Genomic DNA, 26165 nt, shown 5'->3' with positions numbered 1-26165 from the left:
ACTCATATTTAAGAAGGGCATAATATTATAGATTCTATTCTACTCCCTTTATAGGTAAATGGATATTCCATCAAGTAGGGAAAAAAGAAATAAACTCATTGGCTTAGTAAGGAGGGAAAATACTTAGATGACAATGACAGTGTTGGGTCAGCCATTAGACAGAGCTGCCTAATGAAAAGGAATTTCACTATCTCTCAATAATGGAAATTACAAAATATTATTCTTGGGAGATAGTTTTTAAAAGACAGACAACAAAGTTTCTGAACTATTTTCAATCCTCCCTGGAGGCAGAGAGTACAATCTTAGTGACTGGAAGTCAGAGTAACAGTTGAATAAGGTGTTTTAATTTTTTAAAAAAATCAATATTTTTTTATTGAAGTATAGCTGATTTACAATGCTGTGTTAATTTCTGCTATACAGCAAAGTGATTCAGCTATACATATATATACATTCTATTTTTTAATATTCTTTTCTGTTATGGTTTATGATAGGGTATTGAATATAGCTCCCTGTGCTATAGAGTAGGACCTGATTGTTTATCCATCCATGTATAATAGGTTGAACCTGCTAATCCCAAATCCTAATCTCTCAGTCCTTTCCTCCCCAACCCCTTTCCCTTTAGCAACCACAAATCTGCTTTTTATATCTGAAAGTCTGTTTTTGTTTCATAAATATGTTCATTCGTGTCATATCTTAGATTCCATATATAAGTGATATGGTGTGTGTCTTTCTCTTTCTGACTTACTTCACTTACTATGATACTCTCTAGTTGCATCCATGTTGCTGCAAATGGCATTATTATTTCATTCTTTTAAAATGACTGAGTAGTATTCCACTGTATACATGTACCACATCTTTAGCCATTCATCTGTCGATGGTCACTGAGGCTATTTCCATGTCTTGGCTATTGTAAACAGTGCTGCTATGCACATAGGGTTGTGTGCATCCTTTTGAATTATAGTTTGGCTGTGTATATGCTCAGGAGTGGGATTACTGGATCATACGGTAACTTTATTTTCAGTTTTCTAAGGAATCTCCTCACTGTCTTCCACAATGGCTGCACCCATTTACATCCCCATAAGGTGTCTTAATTTTTAAGACCAGTGGTCAAAGATAATGACCGCTCCCCCAAAAAATGGAGATGTATTTTTAGAAGCAGCACCACATTTTGCTCTTCACAATTGGAAGGTGAAAGCTACTCTGTAAGCACGTCGCCCACATGACTCACCGGTTTTCTGTCTTCCTCTCAGAGGTATGCTCTCATGCTGCTCGTAAACGCTGGAGACGCTGACTAAATACTCGGTGCCAGGCAGGAGATCTGAAAAGACAAATGAGAATTATTTTTATAATGTGCTTGAAAGAATGAAAAACCGAAGCACCCTTGGTACTATTTCAACTAGTAAAATATCCAAGAGTCCAGTTCTAGAGCCTATTTACGCCGAAGTGAACGCTGCTACCTGGAGAGGGGCTATCGGCAGGGATGCGGAAGGGCCGCGCTACCCTGGAGCGTCTTCAAGCCCTTCCCTCAACTCCACTTCCGTGGGTGTGACTCAGCTGCATCTGAAATAAGCTGGAGCTTCTGCAGCACAGTAATATTTCTGTCATTCACTTAACAGCACATCTGTTGAGGGCACGTATTCATGACTATGGCACTGCAGATATCAGTTATACTCCTCACAGCAACACAAGGAGGTAGACTGCTACTTTTAAAAACTGGTTTATTGCCAAACGATAAACTGCCAATACTTAAAATGTCTAATTTGACAGATTTTGACAAGCGTATAGACTTCTGAAACCATCACCACATTCAAGACAATGAACATATCCATTACCTCCAAAAGTTTGGTTTACAATTATCCCCAGCTCACAAATGAGAAAAATAAGGCACAGAGAAGTTATCTTTTCTGATATATGTGCCCAAGATGACACAGCAGATGACCCAAGTGAAGACCAACGGTCTTAACAATTAACCTTTACTTGAAAAGAGTCATACTTATTATAGAGAGTGATGGGTTCTGCCATACTAAGGTAAGATCAGAAAATTTTAAGGGGCTTCCCAGGTGGCTCACTGGTAAAGAATCCGCCTGCAGTGCAGGAGATGGACAAGACATGGATTTGATCTCTGGGTCAGGAAGATCCCCTGGAGTAGGAAACAGCAACCCACTCCAGAATTTTTGCCTAGAAAATCCCACGGACAGAGAAGTCTGGAGGGCTACAGTCCATGGAGTTACAAAGCCAAACATAACTGAGAGCACACACACACAGAATATTTGAGGTGAAAATACATTCCTGGGTCTCCTTTCATTCTGAGGTACCAAAAAGATACAGAGTAAGGTTTCTAACCTTTGAATTCCTACTCACAAGACCCTTTTCCCGCTACACCATCTCCCCTTCTGCAGGGGCCCCTGAAAGTTTTAAAAAATCACAAGACTAGGAAACAGGATGTTTGGACTCCCGTTTCCTCCTTCCTGCTTGGCCAGGGGCAATGGACTTGGCCACTGGAGACCTCAGTTGCTTCAACTGTATAATCAGGATAATTAATGGCTTCTCTGGGGGGAAATGGCTACCTTGTGATCTAGAATTGGATCTAGAATAAGACCTTAGAACATTTGAACATGTGACAGATCTGTGGCTAATGTGGGGCAGACAGTGGTCCTGATGCAGAGCCTTTTGTAGTGGGTAATGCCGTAACTACTGATTCCAGAATGAATGCTCCAGAACAGAATCATAGCCCCACTGAAAGGCAGACATATTGATTTCTCACCCTCAGCCACAAAATGAGAAACCAGGACTATGGTCATGCTGAGTTGCTTTTCTTTGTATTTCATTCTCTAAAAGATTCTCTGAAAGATGGATGATGTCTTAAGACCATCATTAGGTAGTGTACCTAAATGTGAGCTAGTTTTCCCTTATGTAAAAACATTTGCTGTTCTTATATGTGTATTTTACTATTACAGCAAAAATAATGAGAAGCAATATTTATGTGAAACACAACATGTAGCAGTCTCCTTTTATTTTCTTTAATAAAAAATATCAATTTCAAAAGGGTAGGAACTAGAAAGAAACAACTTCCATAAACTGTGGCTGTTTATTTTAGTGTCAGTTATTTTCAAAAGTCCTCCTCCTTCAGAGAAATCCTGCTAACAGATTCTTTTTGAAGTACAAATTAAACTTCTGGCTCTTTCTTCAAAATAAAATCCTGATCTATCCTGAGTGACCAGTCACTGTTTCTAAGTTTCAAATACCAAATAGATTACCTGCTGACACTTAAATGAGAATAAGACAGATGCCGTGACACTAGTTTCAATCCTCATTTTTTTCTCTCGCTAAACACTGAGATTTAGTCATGTAATGTCTCTTAGCACACATTTGTTTTTAATGTGCTTATTTGGAAGCAGGACTTGTTTGAAGTCTTTGAACTTCACAGTTGGTGTTTTTCCACTCTGATTTTTAAAAAGTTGTAGATATCAAAGATATGTTAAAATAACAACAAATATAACATCTTTCAAATTACAGAGCTGTGCATTAGATTTGGAATCTAGGTTGTAGTTCTGTTGTGTCTGTCTTAATCTCTGTTGCTCCTACCCGAGAACACAAAATTCTTCTCCGTACGTGCCAGCCTAGTATTTACTGAACAAATACACTTGAATGCTTACTTGTTAAGACCACCGCATTGTCTGAAGGAGAAATCGACAGCTCGGCAACATCCTCCTCATTTTTCACGGGCGAGTAACGCACGAGGAAGTTGGTCAGTTCAATGGATGAGGGTGGAGCCCAGGTGACACGCATCGTGTCGGGACCAACATTGGTGAACCGCAGGTCAGTGGGAGGAGGGACAGCTGGTTTCAAACAAGAAGGAAGACTCAGTTAATAATGTCACTTAAAAAATAAAGCTGAACAAGGACAGCTGGAAAGGTAAAACCAGTACTTCATGCATAAAGGAAACAAGTCATCATCATGCAAATAGTCTCATCTAATCTAAATCATAGTGTACTACTGTTAAAAATAAAACACTACACCCAGTACTGTTAGGCCCCTTTAACCTTTCTGCCGTCCGTATATTTTAAAGAAAAATTTCAATTCACTTTCAAATACATAAAATCAAGGTACATGATTAATACCACGGATGATTATTTGATCCCAGGCTGAAGAGGCTTAAGTTGCCACACAGCAAAGAGAAACATAGCGATACTTTCCAAACAAACACATGCATACAGACAAAAAGACAGGAAGGTCCTAAATGTCCCCCTGACAGGAGTGACTACAGCTACGCCACAGCTACAATTCCATCAGTGAATTCTACTTACAGGTGAGAAGGGTTCATGCAAATGGGTTCTCAGCATGTTTCTTACCATGCAGGGCAGAGAACCTTTATAGTGTTGCATGCTGGTCCCCAGTCTGTGGTTAAAGAGGAGTTTCTTTAGCTTATCATGGCAATAAAACCTAGAATGCACCAAAGTCTCGTTTTCTCCTACCACAAAGAAACCCTCCTTCCACTCTACCCTAAATTTCAATCAGTTTTTAGACACTCACAAACAAGATGGTAGAGTTTATTAAAGAGCAGAAGGAAGAGTCTAATGGTACATTTTGGAAGTACATTTCCTCTTATTAACTGGTGCTCTTGATACAATTTGGTATAAATGTTAGATTTTTTTTTTTTAAATTCCAGGTCTGCAAATTCAATGAACTTTTGGCATTTTTTACTTGATAGATCAGATGTCTATATTTCTCTAGCTTTACACAAATTCATATTCATGACTTCAGTGAAAATGTACTTAAGACTACCACGTATGTCTTCATCCAATCAGTGAAGCATATGCCTTCTGCTCCTTACCCCCTGATCCACCCTCTCTTAATCTTTGACAAATTGCTGGTTTTTCCCTTGAAACATCCACATTTAACCAGAGTGACTGGGGACAGCATGCAACACCATCCATGTCTTAAACACAGAAGTTTTCAAAATTCACCCGTTTGTTGTGTCAGTGTAGTAGGGGCACTCTCTCCGCCATTAATGAGAGTGATAACGCTGATGTCATAGTCAATGCCGGGCTCCAGCCCTGTGACTGTGTAGTATCCTACTGAGGAGTCCACAAAATCTTCAAAAATAGGGATACCTTCTCCTGCCGCAACTACTGTGATGCGGTACCCAATAATGGTGGAAGAGTTTAGCGGGGTCCACCTCAGGCCGATGCTTGAATCAGTTATATCAACAAAGCTTAGGTCAGTGAGTTGGGGCACCTCTATTGAGTTACAAAGCAAAGGAGGGCAAAAGGAAAACAGAGGCAAAAAAGAGGAAAAAATAAAGCAGTGTACATCAGGTTACTAGTGGTAAAATTGATAGTGTTAAAGCAATGATGGTAATATGCAATCTGTCCCAAATTATCTGAAAAGACTTTTTAAGCACCATGAATAGTTTGCTTCCCTGGGAGACTAAAACAGGTTACAATATTCCTTTAGGGGTTTTTGGTTTGTTTCTTTTTTGAAAATCCCCAAAACAGTAAAGTTTGAACCTCTCAGGTTCTAAAGATTACAGTCCTGTTTGGGATATCAAAACCATTCTTAGAACCTAGATATAATATCTATAGTAAGTAACAGCAAAGTTAAAAAATAATCTAAAACTTTTTAGTAGGAGAATAAAGCTTGCATGAAAAAAGTTAAAAAAATTGATTGATGAGTTTTTCTTTTTTTCCCATAGAAAAACTCATGACAACATCAGGACCATAATGCTAACACATTATGAATGTATGGTTTAAAATGTGCCATTCAAAAGTACATTCAGGTGAAAGACAGGCCTGAGTCCAAGGCCACTGTTAATATTTTGTTCATTTCATAATCAAAGTTATTTAATTAGTATTAGTAAAAGCATTCTACCAAATCGTGCAAAGAACACAATCTGTCCAACGCTTTCATTCTGTCATGATTCAATTTTGGACGAACAATAGACCTATCCCATGGTAGATCTCTTCAATGTTGTCATTCAATCCACAAGAAAGTACACCCTAAAAGTGTGGCCTTTCTTTTTCCTTTTTTTTTTCAATTAAAAAAAAGAGGGATTTGAAATAGCAAGATGAAGAACTGAATGTGTGTGTCAACCAAGAACTATTTCAGTGCTCACATATGGAGACTGTAAGATCAGGCAAAAATGTATGGATGGGATGCATTTACCATATTACTTTTCGCCTGTTGGTACTGAGTACAGACATATGACATTGTTTTAGTAATACTTCCACGTGAGCGGACAGTACAGAGTTAATGCCATGGCTGCCACTCCACTGCATACCCATCGCGACAAAGAGCATCCCAGTGAAGCACAGAGAGTCAAGCAGTGTTAACAGCAAGCATTTGTCCAAATAGTGGCTTTGACGTCATGGTTCTAGAGATTGTGGTTGGGAGGTCAGAATTAAATCCCAAACATAGTTTGACACACTCAACCATCTGGGGATTAAGAGGTTAATCCCCACTCTTATTGGAACTGCCACTCGGAAGGTAACAGCTGATTTTTCCATTACCTGGGATGATGGTATCAGAGATAGGGACACTTTCCTTGTCATCTTTGACAGTGTAAACACTGACATTGTACTCCAGGCCCGGACTCAAGTTTTCGAAGGTGCAGGAACTCTGATCAGCATGGACCACTTCCTCCAGAGAGTATCCCTGCTGGCCGTTTGTGGGGGTGGTGGTGATTCTGTAGCCAGTAATGTCTGCAGAAAATAGAAAGGAAAAAGTTACTGCCCAGAACCTTTGCCACCCTGAGCCAATTACTGGACTGATGCACGCTCGAAGGGGGATGGGGCAAGGACTCAACCTTTACGTGCTGAAGACTCCACCTCCTGTCATTCAGTGCTTACAACAGCCCTGAAGGGAGGTATTAATATCCTCAGTTTAAAGAGAATCTTAGAAAGGGAAAATGATTACCAGAGGCTCTTCTGTCCTAAATTCCATGTTCCTTCTACCATGCATACCCTGTTTTCCTTAGTGGATCATTTGCAGGACAGCTGAAGGATATTCTGTTATACCTGCTTAGCAGGGAACTGGCTCTCACCCTTAGGCATACTCCCCAAAATAGGTTCTCCTCATTTATTAAAATAAGGTCTGAACCTATGGGATTTACAGGTGGGGAAGATCCCCTGGAGAAGGGAATGTCTACCCACTCCAATATTCTTGCCTGGAGAATTCCATGGACAGAGGAGCCTGGCTGACTACAGTCTATGAGGTTGCAAAGAGTCTGACATGACTGAGTGACTAATATTATTCAACAATAAGGAAAGGAGAAAAAGTGAAAAACAAAAGTTTTCCTAGACTCTATTCTAGGAAAATTTTATTGGGATTTCCCTGGTGGTCCAGTGGTTAAGACTCTGTGCTTTCAATGCAGGGGTCTTGGGTTTGATACCCAGTCAGGGAATTAAGATCCCATATGTTGCATGGCATGGCCAAATTTTTAAAAATAGTGTATTAACTGCTGAAGACTTCAGAGATCATAGAAGTAGGGCAGTGAGAGGGTTGAGGGGAGGAGAGAGACATTCAAATTAAAATAGCAATGACCAGAGAGTCACAGGGACAGACTAAAAGTAAAGTGAGAAAGTTATGTTTAAGTTAAACTTACTAAAAAGGGAGAAAATGATGGTATATTTTATACTCAGGAATAAGGTGACCACTAAAGTAGTATATACAAGGAATTCCAACTGGATGGGAAATAAATGTTTAGGTCATTACATGTGCTAATGATCATTCATATGGATAGACTAAACCATCCATTAAGACTAAATATTAATGATCTAGCTTCAGACAAGCATGAAACTTGCCAATCTAAAAGTTTCAACTTTAGAGTGATTCAACTGGAAATAGTGTAGTTTGGGCTTAAATGATGCTTCTACAGGTAATGAAAACTTCACCAAAAATCACTTTACTTCAGAGGGAATTAAAAAAGATATTTTGAGCTAGCTTTATTGTGTGTGACAGCACATATTGATCCAATTTAGAGATAATTGCCTCAACTGTGTATCCCAGCAAAGGTAAGAACTATTTTTAAAAAATAAGAATACAAATCAGAATAGTGAAATAATAAGCAAAATAAAGCCATCTAATAAGTACATATAGTCGTTATGGATGCCATCAACATTAGTTGGCATTTCTGTTTCTAATTTAGAATTTTCCCAATAACGAATATCCTGATATCTCAGTAGTAATTCCCCTAATATAACCAATGATAAATATTTCAGTTAACACTTCTCATAGACTTGACAAAGATCAGGAATATCTAAAATTTCTCTTGCCATCGCCCCATTCCATAATGATACTTGAATATTGTCATAGGTATCTCTACACACATTAGGATTGTATGGGGCTTCCCTAATGGCTCAGCAGGTAAAGAAACAGCCTTAAATGCAGGAGACACAGGTTTAATCCCTGGGTCGGGAAGATCTCCTGCAGGAAATGGCAACCCACTCCAGTATTCTTGCCTGGAAGATTCCATGAACAGAGGAACTTGGCAGGCTACAGTCCATGGGTATAAACATGTGTGAACGAGTTTAGATAAAAGCTTTATGTAAAGCTTTAAAAAAACAATCACAGAATGCCATTGAGCCAAATTTCTCAGTATTGAGTCTAAGTCAAACTAACAATTAAGATCCAAATACATGATGCTGAATGTGAGAGTGAGTCTGAACACGTAAGTTACAATCCCAGTTCTGTAACATTTGTGACAATGGATATAAGTTAATTTTTTCTGAGTCTTAAGGTTTTTCATTCTGTAAAAGGGAGGTGATTTCTCCCTTTCATTGCCCTTAGAATTCTGTCCTCTGATACATTGTGGGCTTACCAGGAGTGGTACTCCTCTCCCAGGACACGGTAAGCACTCCAGTGTCAGGGTTTGTCTCCAGGTGCAAGTTCGTTGGTGGAGACAGTGCTACACAGAAAAAAAATTTAATGAGAAGTTAAAGCTCGCATGGGGCTTCCCAGGTGGTGCTAGTAGTAAAACCCCTGCCTGCCAATGCAGTTGTTGTAAGAGATGTGGGTTCAACTCCTAGGTCAGAAAGATCCCCTGGAGGAAGGCATGGAAACCCACTCCAGTATTCTTGCCTGGAGAATCCCATGGACAGAAGAGCCTGGTAGGCTACAGTCCATGGGGTCACAAAGGGTTGGACATGACTGAAGTGACTTAGCATGCACGCACGCATGCATACAAAACTAGCATAAAGTGCTCGAGCTATAGAATGTTTCTCTCCCTTCCTCCCCACTCCCTCCCTCTCTCCCTTCCTTCAATTATCAGTAAAAATAAAGAAGTTGTACTGTGAAACCATGATGGGTAGCAATTCTCTGAGAGCATTTTTTTTTTTACAATTTTAAATTTTGCAACACTGCTGAAATCTTTTTCTGTGTTATCAATTCACAGATAACTTTTGACATGGAAAGAACACTTCTGATGCCATGAATTATATGATATCAGTTGAACTTGCTACTCCAGACTTAGAATAGCTAATAATATAAGGAGGAATGAAATCTTCCCCTTGTGTCATTATTGTAAGTAACAAGCAACTGCTATCAGTTACCTTTAAAAAGTGCAACAGTTTAAAATATGAAAAGAGGCAAAGAACTCTTACGTGTCACCACTTTCTTCACAATTGGCGCATCTCTCTCTTGCCCGTCTCTGAGGACAGAGATGGTGTAAACGTATTCCACACCTGGAGTCAGGCCGGACACAACGATGCTTCCTGACTCTGAAGTCACTTCTCGTGGTGCTTCTCCTCCCTGGCTTGGTCGTACACCCAGCTAGGAGAAAGAACGCAAAATAAACACCAGGGACAAACATTTCCAGAGCTGGGTTACTGCTGAGTTGTGGTTATGCTTCGCATAATATGGACTCCTCAGGAACTGTACTCTGCTTTTAGTTGGGAATAAGTTGGGAAACTTACTTTAGCTCTATTAAATAATTTCACTGGAAATTCCCCAGAATTGGGGGGAGGGTGCCAGTTAGGGGAAGTATCTTCCAAAACTAAGTTAAGGTAGTTTATAATGGAAGATTCCAGAGAAACATCATTACATCTTATTTCGCTTGATAAATAACCTCCTGGTACAAACCAGAAGTACACAAAGTCTACATGTCCATTCATTTCTTATTTTCTTTTTGTTGGAAGAAATCCTCCAGTTCTCTCTTTAATGAGTTACTAACATTCAACTTAAAAATGTACCAGCCCCTGTAACACATTGTACTTCAAAAACACTCCTTTTGAAGAAGTATGTTCACAGCTTCAAATGCAAGATTGATATGTTACAAAAGAAGAATTAAGATTACTATGTCCAGAATTTTCAACCCTTTTAGTATTTTATTTTAAAAAAACCTAGGTAATATTGTGTCATCAGGGTTCAACTCTGGAGGCAGCCTTAGTAAGTTATAAGGCTTCTGAAAGTCCAAATGACACTACTAAGAGAAATTTAAAAGATACACTAACGATCTTCAAAAAGGGATTCTCTGTATTTAAGTAGTGTAATTATCAATATGCTACTGCATATTTCAAACAAGAAGTGGTCTTTGGTATATATTTTAAAACAAACAATCATTAGGATTTAGTCTTGATTTTCAAGTATAATAAATATTTCTCTCTCCACACTCTAAATGCCAAAGAAAGGAAATCTTTTAAACACATTCATTTGTATTCCTCACTTCCCTAATACCATTACTTTAAAAAAACAAGTATCCAGATCTATAGGGGAAGAGCTTAATCTTAACTTCTATTAAGAGATTCACCCAAGGGGCTTTGAACAAGTTGAGATGAAGCTGATTGGATGAAAATGTGATTTTTGAGCTATTCTGAGTTTAATTGGCCTCCCTAAATTGGTTTTTGTGAACTTGATACCCATTTAGAACAATACAACAAATGCAGTTTCCCTAGATATATCTTTAAATGTAATTCCCTGGGGGAAAGGATAGTGAAAACAAGATAACAACAACTAACAGCTTCATACTGTTTTCTTCTTTGCAAAGCACTTTTACAGCCTCAATCCATCTTTCCAGCAATTCAGGAAGGCAGAAGTATTGTGATGCCCTGACAATGTGGCCAGAGAGGTATGAGCAGAAACAGGACAAAACCCAAGTCACCCGATTCTTGAAACATCCTGTTTTAACCACATCCAGAAACACACCTCAGGGCTGTATCAGAAGAGATTAGGAACATCTGCAGTTTACCTTAAAACCAATCCTTGGGGCAGGCGTCCAAGTAATCACAATGGTGGTCTCCGTCACCTCTGTGTTGTAAGGTGGGATGGAGCCCAGAGGCTGCACTGTACAATGGAATCAAAAAAGCATGTGTTCAAACCTTGGAATCATGGAGAATGCAGATAAACATTTTTTATCTGGTACCTCAGTTCAGTCAACTAACGATCCAAAACGTAACATACATGAAAATTTGGAGTAGATCAGTACCTTTCAACCTTTCATGTACCACACAAATCATCTGAGACCTGGCTTAAATGCAGGTTCTGATTCTATAGGTGCACATGTGGCTGGGTAGTTTGCATTTCCGTAACACCAATGCTGTAGGTCCATGAATCACATTTGAATAACGAGGAGTTGGATCACCACAGAGGACCCTTTCAACTCCTTGGATTCTGTAATCTGTGTATTTTCATCATGTTTGGGATTTGAGTTTGATGACAACAACTTTCCCTATCATCAGTATAAAATCCCACATAAAATGTAAAACTGGTCATCACAAACTGATTATCACTCTGCTTCTTAATCATTATTTTGAGAACAATGGTTAAATTATAGACAATTATGCTGAGTCATTCCATAATGATGGTCAATTATTATTTTTTATTTCATATAGGAGTATAACTAACTAACAATATTGTGATAGTTTCAGGTGGAAAGCAAAGGGACTCAGCTTTCCATGGATATACATGTATCCATTGTCCCCCAAACTCCCTTCTCATTCAAGCTGATGGCCAATTATTTTTGGTTACAAAAAGAGAGGCCATATGAAAGTTAAACAAAATCTGCCACTATGGATGCACTTAGAATTCTAAATAGTCTTTTTTTAAATATATAATTATTAACTCAGAATAATCACACTACAGAAATTTAGCATTCTGCCACTGGAATTAGGAATTATAAGAAAACTTGATTTCAAATCTCTAGATCCTGACATCACTTTTATTTCTTAGTGAAAATAATACTTAAAAAAAAAAGGAAGAGTATGTGTACACAAAGTTGAGACACATTTTCAACAGTCTTACAGACCTTATCATAAACTTAAACTCTTTAAAATATAATTGGCAGAACAACTAAGTCTTGTAATAAGGGGAACAAGCATTTCGATAACTGGCTGCTATGGGAAAGGTGAAGTGTTAGAAGTTAAGGCATTTGTATCAGGTGAGTCAGATTCCAGGTTTTCAAGCATGTGGCCTTGGCCACATGTTTGGTGCCTTCATAATTTCTTCCTCTTTGCATCCCAACCAAATTTTTGTACCCACCAAGAAGAAACCTAGTAAATGCATTTTTATTCTAAATTATAAATGGCTGATTTTACAAAGACATCCTGCAGACTTAGACAAATGAATATTAAGAGTCTTTAAGACTACTCTGTTATTACTCAGCTCCAGTCATGGGAAGATTCAGGCCCAGCACTGCAATTGTCTTCCAATCTAGATTTTCGTGTGCAACTTTTTAAAAATTACTTTTAAAATCCTGTTGTCTAAAAAAACAAAATATGTGTGTGGGCTCCTTTGTAATGACTGCTCTAATGGCTGGACTAAAGTTCTACTGGTTTAGAGGCATGTTTCATGAGAATGTTATTATTTTGATGATGTTTTCAGAAGAATTAGGATGGGTGACCCATGATGCCTTCCCAGAGTCACTGAAATCATACACTATTTGGTTGCCACTGACTTTGCCAAAATGCCATGGCCATCCCTGAGTGTCTATTTAATGACCACAAGAAACAATTCAGGGAGCAGTCAATTTCTTTCACTGAGCATCTGGGAAAGCCACAATTTTTTCAAAAAAACATTCTCAACTGTCTTGGGCTTTACAATTGGGTGTTTTCTATTGCTTGAGCCAGCCAGCTAAAAGGTTCCCAAGTTTAAGATGATGCTCTCTGCCTGGGAACACCATTACGGGAAACCCTCCAAACCACAAACCCACAAACTGATGGCAAACAAAGAATGTGACTGTAAGTATGAGCTATGGATTCTGGCAGGTCTTGTTAGGTGAAGGATAGCCTGGATGTTAAAAAAATAAAATTTGTCCTATTTATAAAGGAGTAGGCTGATTTTCTCCCAGAAACAGCTCTCCTACCCCCACCATATGCTCTTAAGAATTTAGTACAAGTTATAAAACCCAGAAAAGTTATTTCAGAATTTAGTTTGGTAACAGTAAAAAAAACGAAAGAGCAATTTCAAAAATATGCAAGTCCAGCTGATGTTCACAACCTCAGAACTCCCTGCTAACAGAAGCTTATTTAAATCTAAAGCGTGGGGGGCTTCCCAGGTGGTCCAGTGGTTAGAAGGCATGGATTCTACCCCTGGTCAGGGAACTAAGATCCTGCATGCTGCACAGTGTGGCCAGAGAAAAAAATGTTAAACCTAACTTTGATTGAACTGTTTTCACAATCATCTATTCAACAAATATTTTTTGAAAGCATACTATGTGTAAGGCATCACTTTTATCTAATAAAAGAAGTTTTATCAGTTAACTCAAATAAAATTTTATTTTTATAAATGTACTGTGTAGACAATAAAATAACACGTCCAGTATATCAAAGTCCCCAAAAGTACTTGAAATAGCCAATAACTGCCCCACCCACTCCACTTATTATTGTTACTATCATTAAAAATGCTTTTTCTTAGAGAAACGCAAATCAAAACTATAATAAGATACCACCTCACACCAGTCAGAATGGCCATCATTATAAAGTCTACAAATAAAAAACATTGGAGAGGGTGTGGAGAAAAGGGACCCCCTTCCTACACTGTTGGTGGGAATGTAAATTGGTGCAGTCACTATGGAGAACAGTATGGGGTTTTTCAAAAGAACTCAACATAGAGTTGCCATATGATCCAGCAATTCCACTCCTGGACATATACACAGACAAATTCTAATTCTAAAAGATACATGCATCCCTAGATTCATAGCAGCACTATTTACAACAGCCAAGACACAGTAGCAAACTAAATGTCCATCAACAGATGCATGAATAAAGATGTGGTACATACATTAAAATAGAATATTACTCAGCCATTAAAAAGAATGAATGCCATTTGTAGCAACATGGATGGACCTAGAGATTATCATACTAAGTGAAGTCAGAAAGAAGGACAAATACCATATGATATCACTTACATGTGGAATCTAAAATACAACACAAATGAACATATCTATAAAAAAAAGTCTCACAAATGCAGAGAACAGCCTTAGGGTTGCCAAAGGGAGGGGAGGTGGGGGAGGAAAGATTGGGAGTTTGGGATTAAAAGGTGCAAACTAGTATATATAGGATGGATATACAACAAGGTCCTACTGTATAGCACAAGGAACTATACACAATATCCTGTGATAAATCATAATTGAAAAGAATATATACTCATATGTATAACTGAGTCATTTTGCTGTTCACAGATATTAACATTGTAAATCAACTATTTTTCAATAAAATAAACAAGATGCTTATTCTTTTATAGGCATTTTATTCAACAAAAGAAACTATGTAAAATATGTTTCATGTTAAAAAGTAAAAAAGATAACACGTGGTCAGTAAAAGAGTTAAATCTACTAAACTCTCCATTCTAATGCAGAGAATGTCATCTAGAAGAAACAGACATTTACAAGAAATATAAAGATACAGATTTCATGTTAATAGATTTTAGAGTCTTAGTAACATGTAACATAAAATAGCAAAATTCAAAGGTCAGCTTATAGATAAAAAGTAGATTTTACTTGTTTATAACTAGTAGTTACTTAGGAAAAAGTGTTTACTAGCCAAGCTTTATACATGCCATTTAAATGGAAATAAATTTTTAGTAAATTATGAATTCCTATAAAGAAAATTCTATAGACACTTTTTTTGTGAAATAAATTTCACAGTAATTAATTAACTTTAGTTTTTGAGTGCTTTTTAACATCTATTTTTCAAGTTAGAGTAAGATTTGTGGAAAGCTTTTAGGAAATTGCAAGCTAGTTTGTAGTTGCAATATATGTTGAAAAAATGATAATTTAGTTCCTTCTATAATTCAAAATGAGCTAAAAACAGCAATTAATGCTTATCTAGAAATTATCGGTCTCATATTTCTTTGGAATGTAAATGAGATGTTATTAATAGAAATCAATTTATGAATATGCATTTAATAGAAATCAATTTATGAATACAGTCCTCTATTGTGATACAGATACGAAAGAGATTTAAGGTCACTTCCTGTAAAGTGCTGTGCAAAAGACAGACATGACCAAAAATTACTGTCAGTATTTTTCATTCTGTGGAATTTCGAGAGGGATTTAAGAAAAGTTTTTAAAAAAAAAGCTGTTCTGTTCTGCAGAAGTACTTTAATCCGCTGCCGTCAACACTCATCACTTCCTTAGCTTCTTGTCCTGTTGGCTTCTATTCAACTGGTAGATGTTTTTCTTCCACACTTAATGCTGTCATTCGATGCCCAAAGTATTAGGATGTAGACACAGTGGCTGATTTTTTTTCTTGCCTTAACTAGTATTTAGTAAATTCATTTAATTCAGTAGCATCCAATTTTCAAATAACTTGGGTGTCTTAAACCATGCTACTCAAAGTACTGGTCTGGGAGGAAATAAGGATCTTGGTAACATATGTAACCCACTGCTTCCTTCATCAAGAAAACTGCTTCAAAAAAGTATTAACTAAACTCAACAGTGTGCTCCCGGATCCATCCTGGCATGAGCTCATTAGTCCATGTAACAAACAACTCACAGAGCAGCAGTGGGTCCATGGATCACACTGTGAGTAGGACCACTTTAAATCTCTTTTTTTTTTTTTTCTTTTTTTTTTTTTAATTAAAAATAATTATTTAAAACTTGTACAAAGTTTTTTAAGTTAACCTTGTTCCTCTTTGGCCACACTGCACAGCTTGTGGGATCTTAGTTCCCTGGCCAGGAAGCTGGGCAGGGAAAGCACAGAGTCTTAACCACTGGACCTCCATGGAATTCCCTAACTTCTTAAGAAATGGATGAAGGAGAGAGAATGTAAGCACAGATGAGACATCACCAAGAAAAGACATTTAAATTTTGACTTACGAGTGGTGAAGACTCCGGTGACTCTGGGGCTCTGCTGATTGCCCTTCACAGCTACGAGGCTCACAGCGTACTCAGAGCCAGGCTGCAGGTTCCGCAGAGGGTACTGCGAGGCTGAGGGCCCCACGTTGTACTGCTTGGGCTGGCCTCCCCGGGTCAGGCCCACGGTCAGTCGGTACCCAACTATCCGGGCGCGAGGTGGAGTCCAGGTCACTATGACCGTGGTATCGGTTTCATTGATAAACTGGAGGTTGGTGGGAGCATCCAATTCTAGAAAAAGAAAGGAAACATGTCAAGAAATAGCTGCACTTCAGAATTATCATACTGAAATCCTAAAGTTTGACTGAATTTTCTAAGTTCTTTCTTCTCAAGGTTGAAACAAAGATCAAAACCTTGGAAATACTGAGCCATGAAGCTCTTCTTCATGGAGAAGAAGAATGCTACGGAGAACTTAAAACTCTTTGTCAGTGATGAGAAATTACTCACTGCGTTTGCCTGACTCTGATCCTGTGGAAAGTTTAATTTTCCAGCATGATTTTCCCATTACCCTCAGAAATTACACTAACATTGCAGAGATGGTACTTAAAAACAAAAGCCGGTACTTGTTTGTTCTGCTCTGAGCCAAACAGGTGAAGAAAAGAGAAATAAACCCATTAAATTGAGGGTAAGAAGAAAGTTCCACGTGGAACCAGTGACATTTTTTGCATTTATTCAATGACTAATCCTTTGCTTGAATAGTAAAAGTAACTTTCACATGATTCAGATTAGACAAAAATGATAACATATACTCAGAACCTCAGATTCATGGCAAGACCCTGGTGAGTTTGCCCTAGCACAAAGAATCTCATAAATTGTTGGTTTGCTTCTTGAGTGTGATAACTGGCAATTTCCCTACAATAATTTAAAACACTTTTCAGAGGGAGGAAATGTTTAAGAGGTAGTCAAGTATAATAACTGAAAGCATGGGCTTTGCAGTCAAAGAGACATAGGTCCATGTGGATCCCACGCCATCATTTCTCAGCTCTGTTACTTTAAAAGTTGCAGAATTTTTTATAAGCTTCAGTTTCTTCAAGTATCCTGTAGGGATAATAAGACCTTCCTTATTAACTCAAAATGAGGATTAAGTATGAGGATAATGCTAATAAAGAACTGAGCATATAACCTGGTGCTTAACACACAATGAATGTTTTAGCAATTACGATTTATAAATAATTCTGCTATAAAAGGATTAAGAGACCACACTTGAAGTCTGACCTAGGTATATTTACTTACACAAATAGTACTCAAATTTTCAATCCATGTCTCCATTAGCAAGGAAAAATAGGCTAAGTTTTGCTCCTTTAGTGTCATGCCCCCATGTATTTGGGAAATGGATTACCAATTAGCCCCTATGGAGCTTGTCTGAGTTTGTATTCACGTCTGATGGGCTCTGTGTTGACTACACATTTCCTGTCCTCTGAGTATGTTCCTGTTTCTAATTGTGAACCTAGGAGTGAATGGCATGCTGCCCATTCACCACAAGTGGAAAGGGAGGGCGGAGAGTTTGGGGTGGAGATAAAGACCAAACCTACTGGTTGCCTGTTGTGCCGTTAGAGGCTTGCTCTCCCTCCCCTGGTGCACGGCGAAGACTTTGAAGTGATAAGTGACCCCAGGGGACAGCCCGGTGACTTCTGCAAAGGTGTTCCTGCTGACGGGCAGCCTCTGCCCATGCTCCCCGGGCAGGTTGACGGGGATCACATCCACGCGGTAACCGGTTACTGGACTCTCTGGGGGTGTCCACATGATGGTGATCTTCACATCTGTCACCTCCACAAACTGCAGGTCCCTGGGAGGGGGAACTTTATCTAACAGACAAGAGTCCAGTGGTCATTCGCAATTCCTGCTGAGAATTATTTTTAAAAAACCAGTTTGCCAGATGTGTATACGGCAATTCATAGAGTCCCTCTCTTCAGAGCAAAGCTGTTTTCTCTTTAAATCTAAGAACACATTTTGGGGGTTATATTTTCATGGTTTAGTCATCTTGCTTACATTTGACATTTAAAACTATTACGTAAAATGTGAATGTTAAGCAGATGACTTTCTATCAAATGAAGTGTCGTATTGGGGGGATTTAAAATAAACATACTCCCCAAAACCCCTAAGTGAACTTGTGACAACAGAAAAAAATGTGGTTTTTACTTAATGAATCTTTTTTTAGTACTTAAGAGCAACAGATGAACTACCCCTTAGGTTTCTTGGGGAAAATGTGAAGGCTTTATGCTGTCAATTTTTAATCAGGAAAGCCAACAGCCAGCTTTTATTAGTTACTTTACAGTGAGGACATTTCAGCTAAATTTCATAAGTTCAGGGATAGAATAATCTATAGGATGACTTGCATATAGGAACCGTAGACAGAGACAAAATAACCCCCCCAAAGAGACAATTATTCTTTGATCTTACATGTCTGGTTGTCCCTAGTAGGCTCATGGAATGAACACAAGCCAAGGTTGGTTTTGTTCCTCTGGCAAAAGGGAGGTCCAAGATGTGACTTTCTTAAGCCTTAAGAGGTAAGATAGCACCAGACACATCTTTAGGTTACCTGAACGTGGGACTCCAGTGGTTTCCTGCTGGATGAAGACGGGAGTACTTTCTTGATTTTCTTCCACAGCATAGATGGTGATGTTATACTGAACGCCAGGTTGCAAGTCACTGAGAGTGACAGAGTTGGCAGTTTCAGGAAGATTGAGTTCTGTGCTACTACCCTCTACGGATGGGGAATAGACAATTCTGTATCCTGCAGATTCAGGAGAAAAATATAAAACATACTGATGAAACACAGGTTTCAAAAGGCCTAAATCCCCCTTTCCTAATAGCCCTTAGCATCTTGGTGGATCACTCTTGAAGAGTGAGCAATTCTTTTGGACTCATTCAATAGTGCTACTTCTTATAAGGACTATTCAGCCCAAAGACAAAATAAGAATAGTCATGCAAAGCTTTTTAATAATAAATATCATCCTCGAAGACTGAGATCCTTAATAAATGTCTGTTAGAGAAGCCAGGAGGTGAAAATATTCATGTTAAATTGATTTCTTTTCTTTGAGCTCTAGATGATGGGAGCAATCAAGGAACCACTCTGAGCCGGAGCTGTCTAGCCTGTCTGTGTCTTTTAAGAACTTCAGAAACAGTTAAGTCACCTAATGAGCTAATAAGGCATCTCGGCTACCTCTAAGAATAAGTCTCAGAGTGAGGTTTTCAGAAGAATTGCCCCTCTTCTATCATGGGAATGCCTGGTTTAATAAATCCATGAGGTTTGTACCCGTGTGATTGTGTATGTGCACGTTTGTGTGAAATAGGTTAATTAAGACATATTTAAGAGGAAATTATTCATAAGAAGGTAAGGCTGTAAGAATTAATACCACACACAGACACACATACATCTACTCTGGTCCAGTAATTACAAGACAGATATGTGATTTGCCTGCTCATAGATCACAGTCCACTCCCTCACCTCCTAAGGCATCAAGATTAACATAGGAGCCAAGAAGATGCAGCTAAGCTGACCTGTGATGGGTGCCCGGGGTCTGCTCCAGCGAACAACAATAGAAGTGTCATCAACTTGGTCCACGGTAGGGTCAGGAGGGGCATCAGGTGCTAATAAAGAAAGGAAGAAATGAGAAAAACAGGAAATACTGCTACAGGTCTGTTTCACAGAGGGGAAAAAGTCTTTTCATACCACGCGTACCTGTTGTCTGTGAGGTAGACAGGATCAAATTCTGCTCTCCTTCCTCGGATATCTCATAAACATTCACAGTGTATTTTCGGCCAGGAAGCAGGTCAGGGATATTCACGGAAGTGGCTGTGCTGGGAAGATCTTTGAAATAAAAGGGAACGGTTACTATCAGCGCATACCAATCCCTCTAATGACTCCATAACCTATGAGAAGGATAGTTTTAAAACTATATATTCATGGGGGTGGGGGGAATGAAGGAAGAAAACTATAGAGAAATGTACTAATGTATAGTCAGTAATTATCAATACACTATGAGATAATTTTTTCCCCTTTTCCCAGATATTTTCTCTAAGGATATATAATTTTAAACCACCCCCAAATATGTAAATGTTGTCCTCTGTAGTTGGAAGTCTAAGTAGTGGTTATGGGTGAGGGATGTTGGGGGATAGAAGAGGAGGGATATTCTTTTTCTTGATCTGGGTCCTGGTCACGTGGGTGTGTTCTTTTTATAAAAATTCACTGAGTTCTATGTTTATGATTTGTGTATTTTTCAGTGTGTATATTTCTCCACAATAAAGTTTTTAAAAGTCCGTTAAACATGAGAATCCGAAAAGCATGAATAAGGGTACTGTGTCTCTCCCAAAGCTAACAGTCCCCATGCTGGCAATTACTTCCAGGAAGAACACACTATTGTTGTGTGGAGCTGTGCCCAGGCTAACATAGAACACAGCTCCCACCAGGGACCAGGAAAGTGAGCACGGTTCAGGAAAAACCCAGGTCGGTTCTCAAAAGGGTCAGTTGTTTTCTGTCCTCACACTGGAGGGTCAACTAGTTCCAAACTTCCCAGGCCACCGGCGTGGATGCCCCCCCACTCCCACCGCCCAGTCCCACCCCCAGCAGAGTCTCCCAGCAGCCGGGCATCAACACATCGAGCTCACCCAGGTACTGTGGTTCATCTCCCTCTTCGCTCAGCTCATATTCCACCCGGAATCCAGACACAGTGTCTGAAGCCGAGACCCAGGAAACCACAAAGCTGCTGGCTGTGATTTCAGTCACCGACTCAGAGGTGGCCACAACAGGGGACAAGGGTGTGGTCTCTCCAATCACAGTGTTGCCTAGAGTCACAGAGAGGGCAAAGAGCCTTCAGCCATCGATAAAACTTACTACCATCATCCGTAAAATAGCATTTAAAAAAAAAAATGTAGGTGCCGGACTTCCCCATTAGTCCCAGTGGTTAAGAATCCACCTGCCAATGCAGGGGACATGGGCTTGATCCCTGTGACCAGGAACTAAGACCCCACATGTTAAGGGCAGCTAAGCCCATGCGCCACAAAGACTGAAGCCCACGCACCCATGTTCCACAACAAGAGAAGCCACCACAATGAGCAGCCCACACGCCGCAACAGAGAGCAGCCCCAGTTCTCTGCAACTAGGGAAAGCCAGCGCAGCAGTGAAGACCCAGCGCAACGAAACAAAATAAAAAGTGGGTATTCATATTCATCCATGGAAGAATACGAATCGAGAAGGAAAGCACTTCCTGTGGGGAGCCCAGCTCTGAGAAAGCCAGGCACAGATGGACGGGCCGCTGGGATACATACTGGTCACCGCTGGGCTCGTGCTGGTGGTGGTAAAGTCGAAGCGTGTCACCTCTCTTTGGCCATAGTGCTGGACGCTGATAAGCTGGCCCTCGTACACCACACCTGGCCTCAGGCCTTTGATGGTGTAGGAGTTTAAGTGGCCAGGAATGGTAGCTTCTTTCCAGCGGTTTGGAGAATTTTTCTAAAAATTTAAGTGGAAAAAAAAAAGATCACACAAGAATTTACAAAGATGAACGCTGATAGATCATGTGGAGCATTCTTCAAAGAGGAACGAGGAGCCTATGAAGCTCCGTTTGAGGGGGAAATCATGGAAAGTTGGGATCAGAATAGAAACCTGTAGCAGAATTTGTTAATGTTAATAATAATGATTATTAAAGCTAATATTTACTGATGGTTTACTATGTACTATGCTCTGTGCTGTTTTCCTTCCATTCTCTTATTTAAGGTTTATCTCTTCCCTCCTCCAAGTTAGTGGTATTATCGTCCTGATTTTACAGATGAAGAAACAGAGTTACATGACATGCCCAAGATTATACAATGGGAGGCCCTGGGCACCTTCCTTTTTGCCAGATTAATTATTCAGTTTAATAACAGCAACTCAAGGTGATAACCCAAGTTTTGCCTTTCCCAATTTTTAAATTTCCACAATGAATTGGGATATATTCCTCTCTGAAGTGGGAAAAGGCTTTATAGTCTATGTTTATTTAGTGGGATACAAACCAAGTTTCTTACAGAGCAAAGGCATAATATTCTTTCATGACTCAGTTCCCGGGACCATCACATACGAGGCTTAACACTGCTCTGGTTTTATGACTCATTCTTGGATATGAACTACTCCATCAAAAGTGGTTAGCCAACTTTGGGTAAGACTGCAGAAGAATGTGATCTCAGTTTATTTAATCTTTGTCTCCAGTTTATGTTTTCACATCCTGTCCGAATTTATTAATATATCATGGATCGCAAAAATTATGGCAATAAAATGTGTAAAAAAGAAACATCCTTACTTCAAACAAGTTGAGATCTTTTTAAGTAAAAATAGTCTGCGAAGTCACTTCAGTCATGTCTGACTCTGTGTGACCCCACAGACAGTCAGCCCACGAGGCTCCTCTGTCCCTGGGATTCTCCAGGCAAGAACACTGGAGTGGGGTGCCATTTCCTTCTCCAATAAATAGTCTACACTAATATAAATCAAAATACATTTTTAATATCCAGTGATTTTACAAAATTATCCAATCAACCAGTTCCTCAATAATTCAGATACTCAAGTGTCCCTTTATAATTTTTAAATAAATGAAAGTGATCCTAGTACTGTTTACATTTAAACACCTTGTGAAAAACAGTAAATTAGTCATTATAATTAGCTCAGATTTAATAGTAAGCCTTTCATTCAATGTGAACTTTTTTGGTTTGTTATTAGAAGAAAATACTCAAGAATAAACTCTCAGGTGACAAATATTAAAGAAAAACCCAAAAGTGTTAAAAAAAAATCTCGAAGAAATAACCTCCACTCTTTGGAGACTTTCTTTTTTTTTTATTTATTTATTTATTTTTTTTTTTTTAATTTTTATTATTATTATTTTTTTTTTCCAGTGGGTTTTGTCATACATTGATATGAATCAGCCATGGATTGAGACTTTCTAACTTATATACATTTTATGTGTGTACTAAGTCGCTTCAGTCGTGTCTGACTCTGTGTGACCCTATGAACTGTAGCACACCAGGCTCCTCTGTTCATGGTATTCTTCAGACAAGAATACTGGAGTGGGTTGTCATGCCCTCCTCCAGGGGATCTTCCCGACCCAGGGATTGAACCCGCATCTCTTAAGTCTCCATTATTGGCAGGTGGCTTCTTTACCACTAGCGTCACCTGGGAAGCCCTTATACACATTTTATACCTATGTGCAATTATCCCTTATTACTGTGGTCTCACACATACTTCAGAGTTAAGTTTATAGTAAATAAAATCAGTGAAGAGAAATGAGAGATAAGAAAGTGTTAGAGAGGAAATATATTCATCCCATCGACTGACATCATTAGACAAAAAGTTCTGCAAATGGCTGCTACATATACTGTGGACATTAACAAAAAAAAGGTGAGAGAAGAAAAAGAATGATTTCAACAGCTTGAATTTTTCAAAAAGAATCTAATACAATTGCATGAGCTGGTCAAATGTTTTATTTTGCTTTGCTTTTTTAGTTCCTAGAAACCAATAGCTGTGATTTACAATGGGCATTTTTCTCCTGTGCTTAAATAGTTTCTCAAATTAATGTCATACATTTTGGAGAGATATAAGGGCAGACTTGAGAGGGTAAGAGAAACTACAACTTAATATATCAATATCCTCCTTAGTGAGACTTAATAGATCAATATCCTCCTTAGTGAGGTTTCTTCAGTTTCTAGATGATTAGTAGGCAGTCACAAAGTCATTCATTAAATACACTAACTATCCCTCATCTATACTTTTCTCTCATCATCTCTCCCTTCTATCCAAATAACTGCAAAGATTAGAAAGTAAGATTTTATGAAATGATCATGGAAATTCCCTGGAGGTCTACTGCTTAAGACTTTGGGTGTTCACTGTCATGGCCTGGGTTCAATGCCTGGTTGGGGAACTACGATCCCTCAGACCATGTGGCGTGGTCAAAAAAAAAGACAAAACAATCACTTAAAAAGTGAACCAAAAAAGAAAGATATTAACTTAGCTATTTTGTTTTACAAATCACGGAAAATGATACCAGTAATTTTCTTTCCCTTTGATGGAGTTGCAAGACTTTTAAAAACTTTAGATTCTCTTCCCATGCTGGGTAAGAAAAATTTTAAGCATTATCATTTCTAAGTCCTCACAAACAAGATGTTTCTAACATGAGGACCTAAGTTCTCCTAAATACCAAAAGAAAGTTAAGTCTATATGTCAATTAGATTGACCACATATTGTTTGGTCACTAAACAAATACAATGCCAAATGACTAGTTCATCAGATCTACTGGCCCCAAAACTGAAACACATTTTCAGAATCTGTTCATTTCCTTCTCCTTTTAAAAAAATATTCAATTATTTACTTTACTTTTTCGCTGCACCTAGTCTTAGTTGCAGCACATGGCATCTTTTAGTTGTGGCACACAAACTCTTAGATATGACATGCAGTATCTAGTTCCCTGACCAGGGATTGAACAGGAGTCTCCTGAATTGGGAACAGGAAGTCTTAGTCACTGGACCACCAGGAAGTCCCCAGAATCTTTTAATCAAGAGCCTCAGTACCCAAGGTTTCAGAGCAGGATACTCACAGGTTTCCATCTGAGAATGTACTTGGAAATGTGAGATGATTCTGGTGCATTCCATTGGATGGGGTGAGAGTTGGGTTGACTTGGGGTCTCAGTGATGATTACTTGGACAGGACCACTTGCCTCTGAAAATGAAAATATGAGATTTGGTGATCTTGAGCATTCCCTTACTTCAACTTAAAATTTAGTGCACATGGATGGCCATCATTAAAGACAGTTTTGCTTATCAGTAAATAGGAACACAATAAAAATTATCTGGAGTTAATTTTTTACATATTGACATTGGAAATCAATGAGACAAATTCTTTTTTTCTTAATTAATCACTGTCAAATAACAATATTGTGTTAATTTCTGCTGTACAGTTATGTGATTCAGTTACACACACACACACACACACACACACACACATATTCTTTTTTATATTCCTTTCCATTAGGGTTTATTACGGATATTGAATATAGTTCCCTGTGCTAAACAGTAGGATCTTGTTGCTTATGCACTCTATATATGATAGTTTGCATCCGCTAACCCTTAACTCCCACTCCATGCCTTCCCCACACCCTTCCTTTTGTCAACTACAGGTCTGTTCTCTATGAGACAAATCCTTTTTTAGCAGATAGATTCTTGTCTTTCACATGAAAAATGCAACTCAAACTTATTTATAAGCAAATAAAATAATTTTTTAAATGCCACTTAGTTTGCTTTCTTCTCCATTTTCAAAGAATTGTGAGAAAACTGTGGAACTACTCTAACACAAATAATGTAATACAGAATACAAACTTCATTTCCTTATACTAGACTTCTTTGAAGGAAATTCTAGCTTGTGGAGCTTTTCATCAAGGACAAGTCTACCATCAAGAAAGAAAAAAAAATTCCAAAGACCATATGACATGATGTAAAACAAACACATTTCTGAATGGGGTAGAATCTTAGACAAACAGACAAAGGTAATAATTAAAGACTCAATTTTATTTCTCATCCTCTCAGTCTAAGACCCTATCAGTTTGGGAAAATGTTTTATTTTTATTCAAGAAGTTTGCTCTAAAATCATTCCATTGATTGGTCAAATTGTTGAGATCAAAATTATATTTTTTCAAAAGTAGTTATCAACAAAATGACATTTTGAAGTGTATACTAAATTTAATATTTCCACATCTTAATGTGTAAAACTATTATCAACAAATTTAGGGTGTGGTTTTGGTTCTTCTGCCTTTTTTTTTTTTTTTTTTTTTTAAGACCAAACAAGAGAAGTGAAATCAATTTCTTAATGGGGTAGATTCTATTTAGGATAATTATTAAATAAATGGAAAATTTATGCCTGCAGAACAGA

At 38.4% G+C, this 26165-nt stretch overlaps 1 protein-coding gene and 1 non-coding gene across 9 annotated transcripts in view; one reads left to right on the top strand and one right to left on the bottom strand.

Moving 5' to 3' along the window:
* FN1 (fibronectin 1) overlaps positions 1-26165 on the bottom strand; it is a 69412-nt gene that overhangs the window by 23072 nt on the left and 20175 nt on the right. For 4 of the 8 annotated variants that reach the window (XM_061148801.1, XM_061148804.1, XM_061148802.1 and 1 more), the window contains exons 13-27: positions 24838-24959; positions 21554-21734; positions 20894-21070; positions 19968-20096; positions 19787-19876; positions 18825-19019; positions 17818-18090; positions 16250-16516; positions 11183-11277; positions 9600-9768; positions 8819-8905; positions 6510-6701; positions 4968-5240; positions 3657-3839; positions 1229-1318 (exon numbers count right to left, since the gene is read on the bottom strand). In XM_061148801.1, coding sequence (XP_061004784.1) covers positions 1229-1318; positions 3657-3839; positions 4968-5240; positions 6510-6701; positions 8819-8905; positions 9600-9768; positions 11183-11277; positions 16250-16516; positions 17818-18090; positions 18825-19019; positions 19787-19876; positions 19968-20096; positions 20894-21070; positions 21554-21734; positions 24838-24959 — 2523 coding nt within the window. The remainder of the gene's footprint in view (positions 1-1228; positions 1319-3656; positions 3840-4967; positions 5241-6509; positions 6702-8818; positions 8906-9599; positions 9769-11182; positions 11278-16249; positions 16517-17817; positions 18091-18824; positions 19020-19786; positions 19877-19967; positions 20097-20893; positions 21071-21553; positions 21735-24837; positions 24960-26165) is intronic. The other 4 variants (XM_061148803.1, XM_061148807.1, XM_061148805.1 and 1 more) reach the window with 1 other exon arrangement.
* TRNAE-UUC (transfer RNA glutamic acid (anticodon UUC)) lies at positions 7330-7402 on the top strand. Its single transcript has one exon. It is a non-coding gene; the product is annotated as a tRNA-Glu (tRNA).

Source organism: Dama dama, chromosome 8, assembly GCF_033118175.1.
Source record: "Dama dama isolate Ldn47 chromosome 8, ASM3311817v1, whole genome shotgun sequence".
In the NCBI taxonomy this organism is placed as follows: Eukaryota; Metazoa; Chordata; class Mammalia; order Artiodactyla; family Cervidae; genus Dama; species Dama dama.
This window is presented reverse-complemented; position numbering and strand designations above follow the sequence as displayed.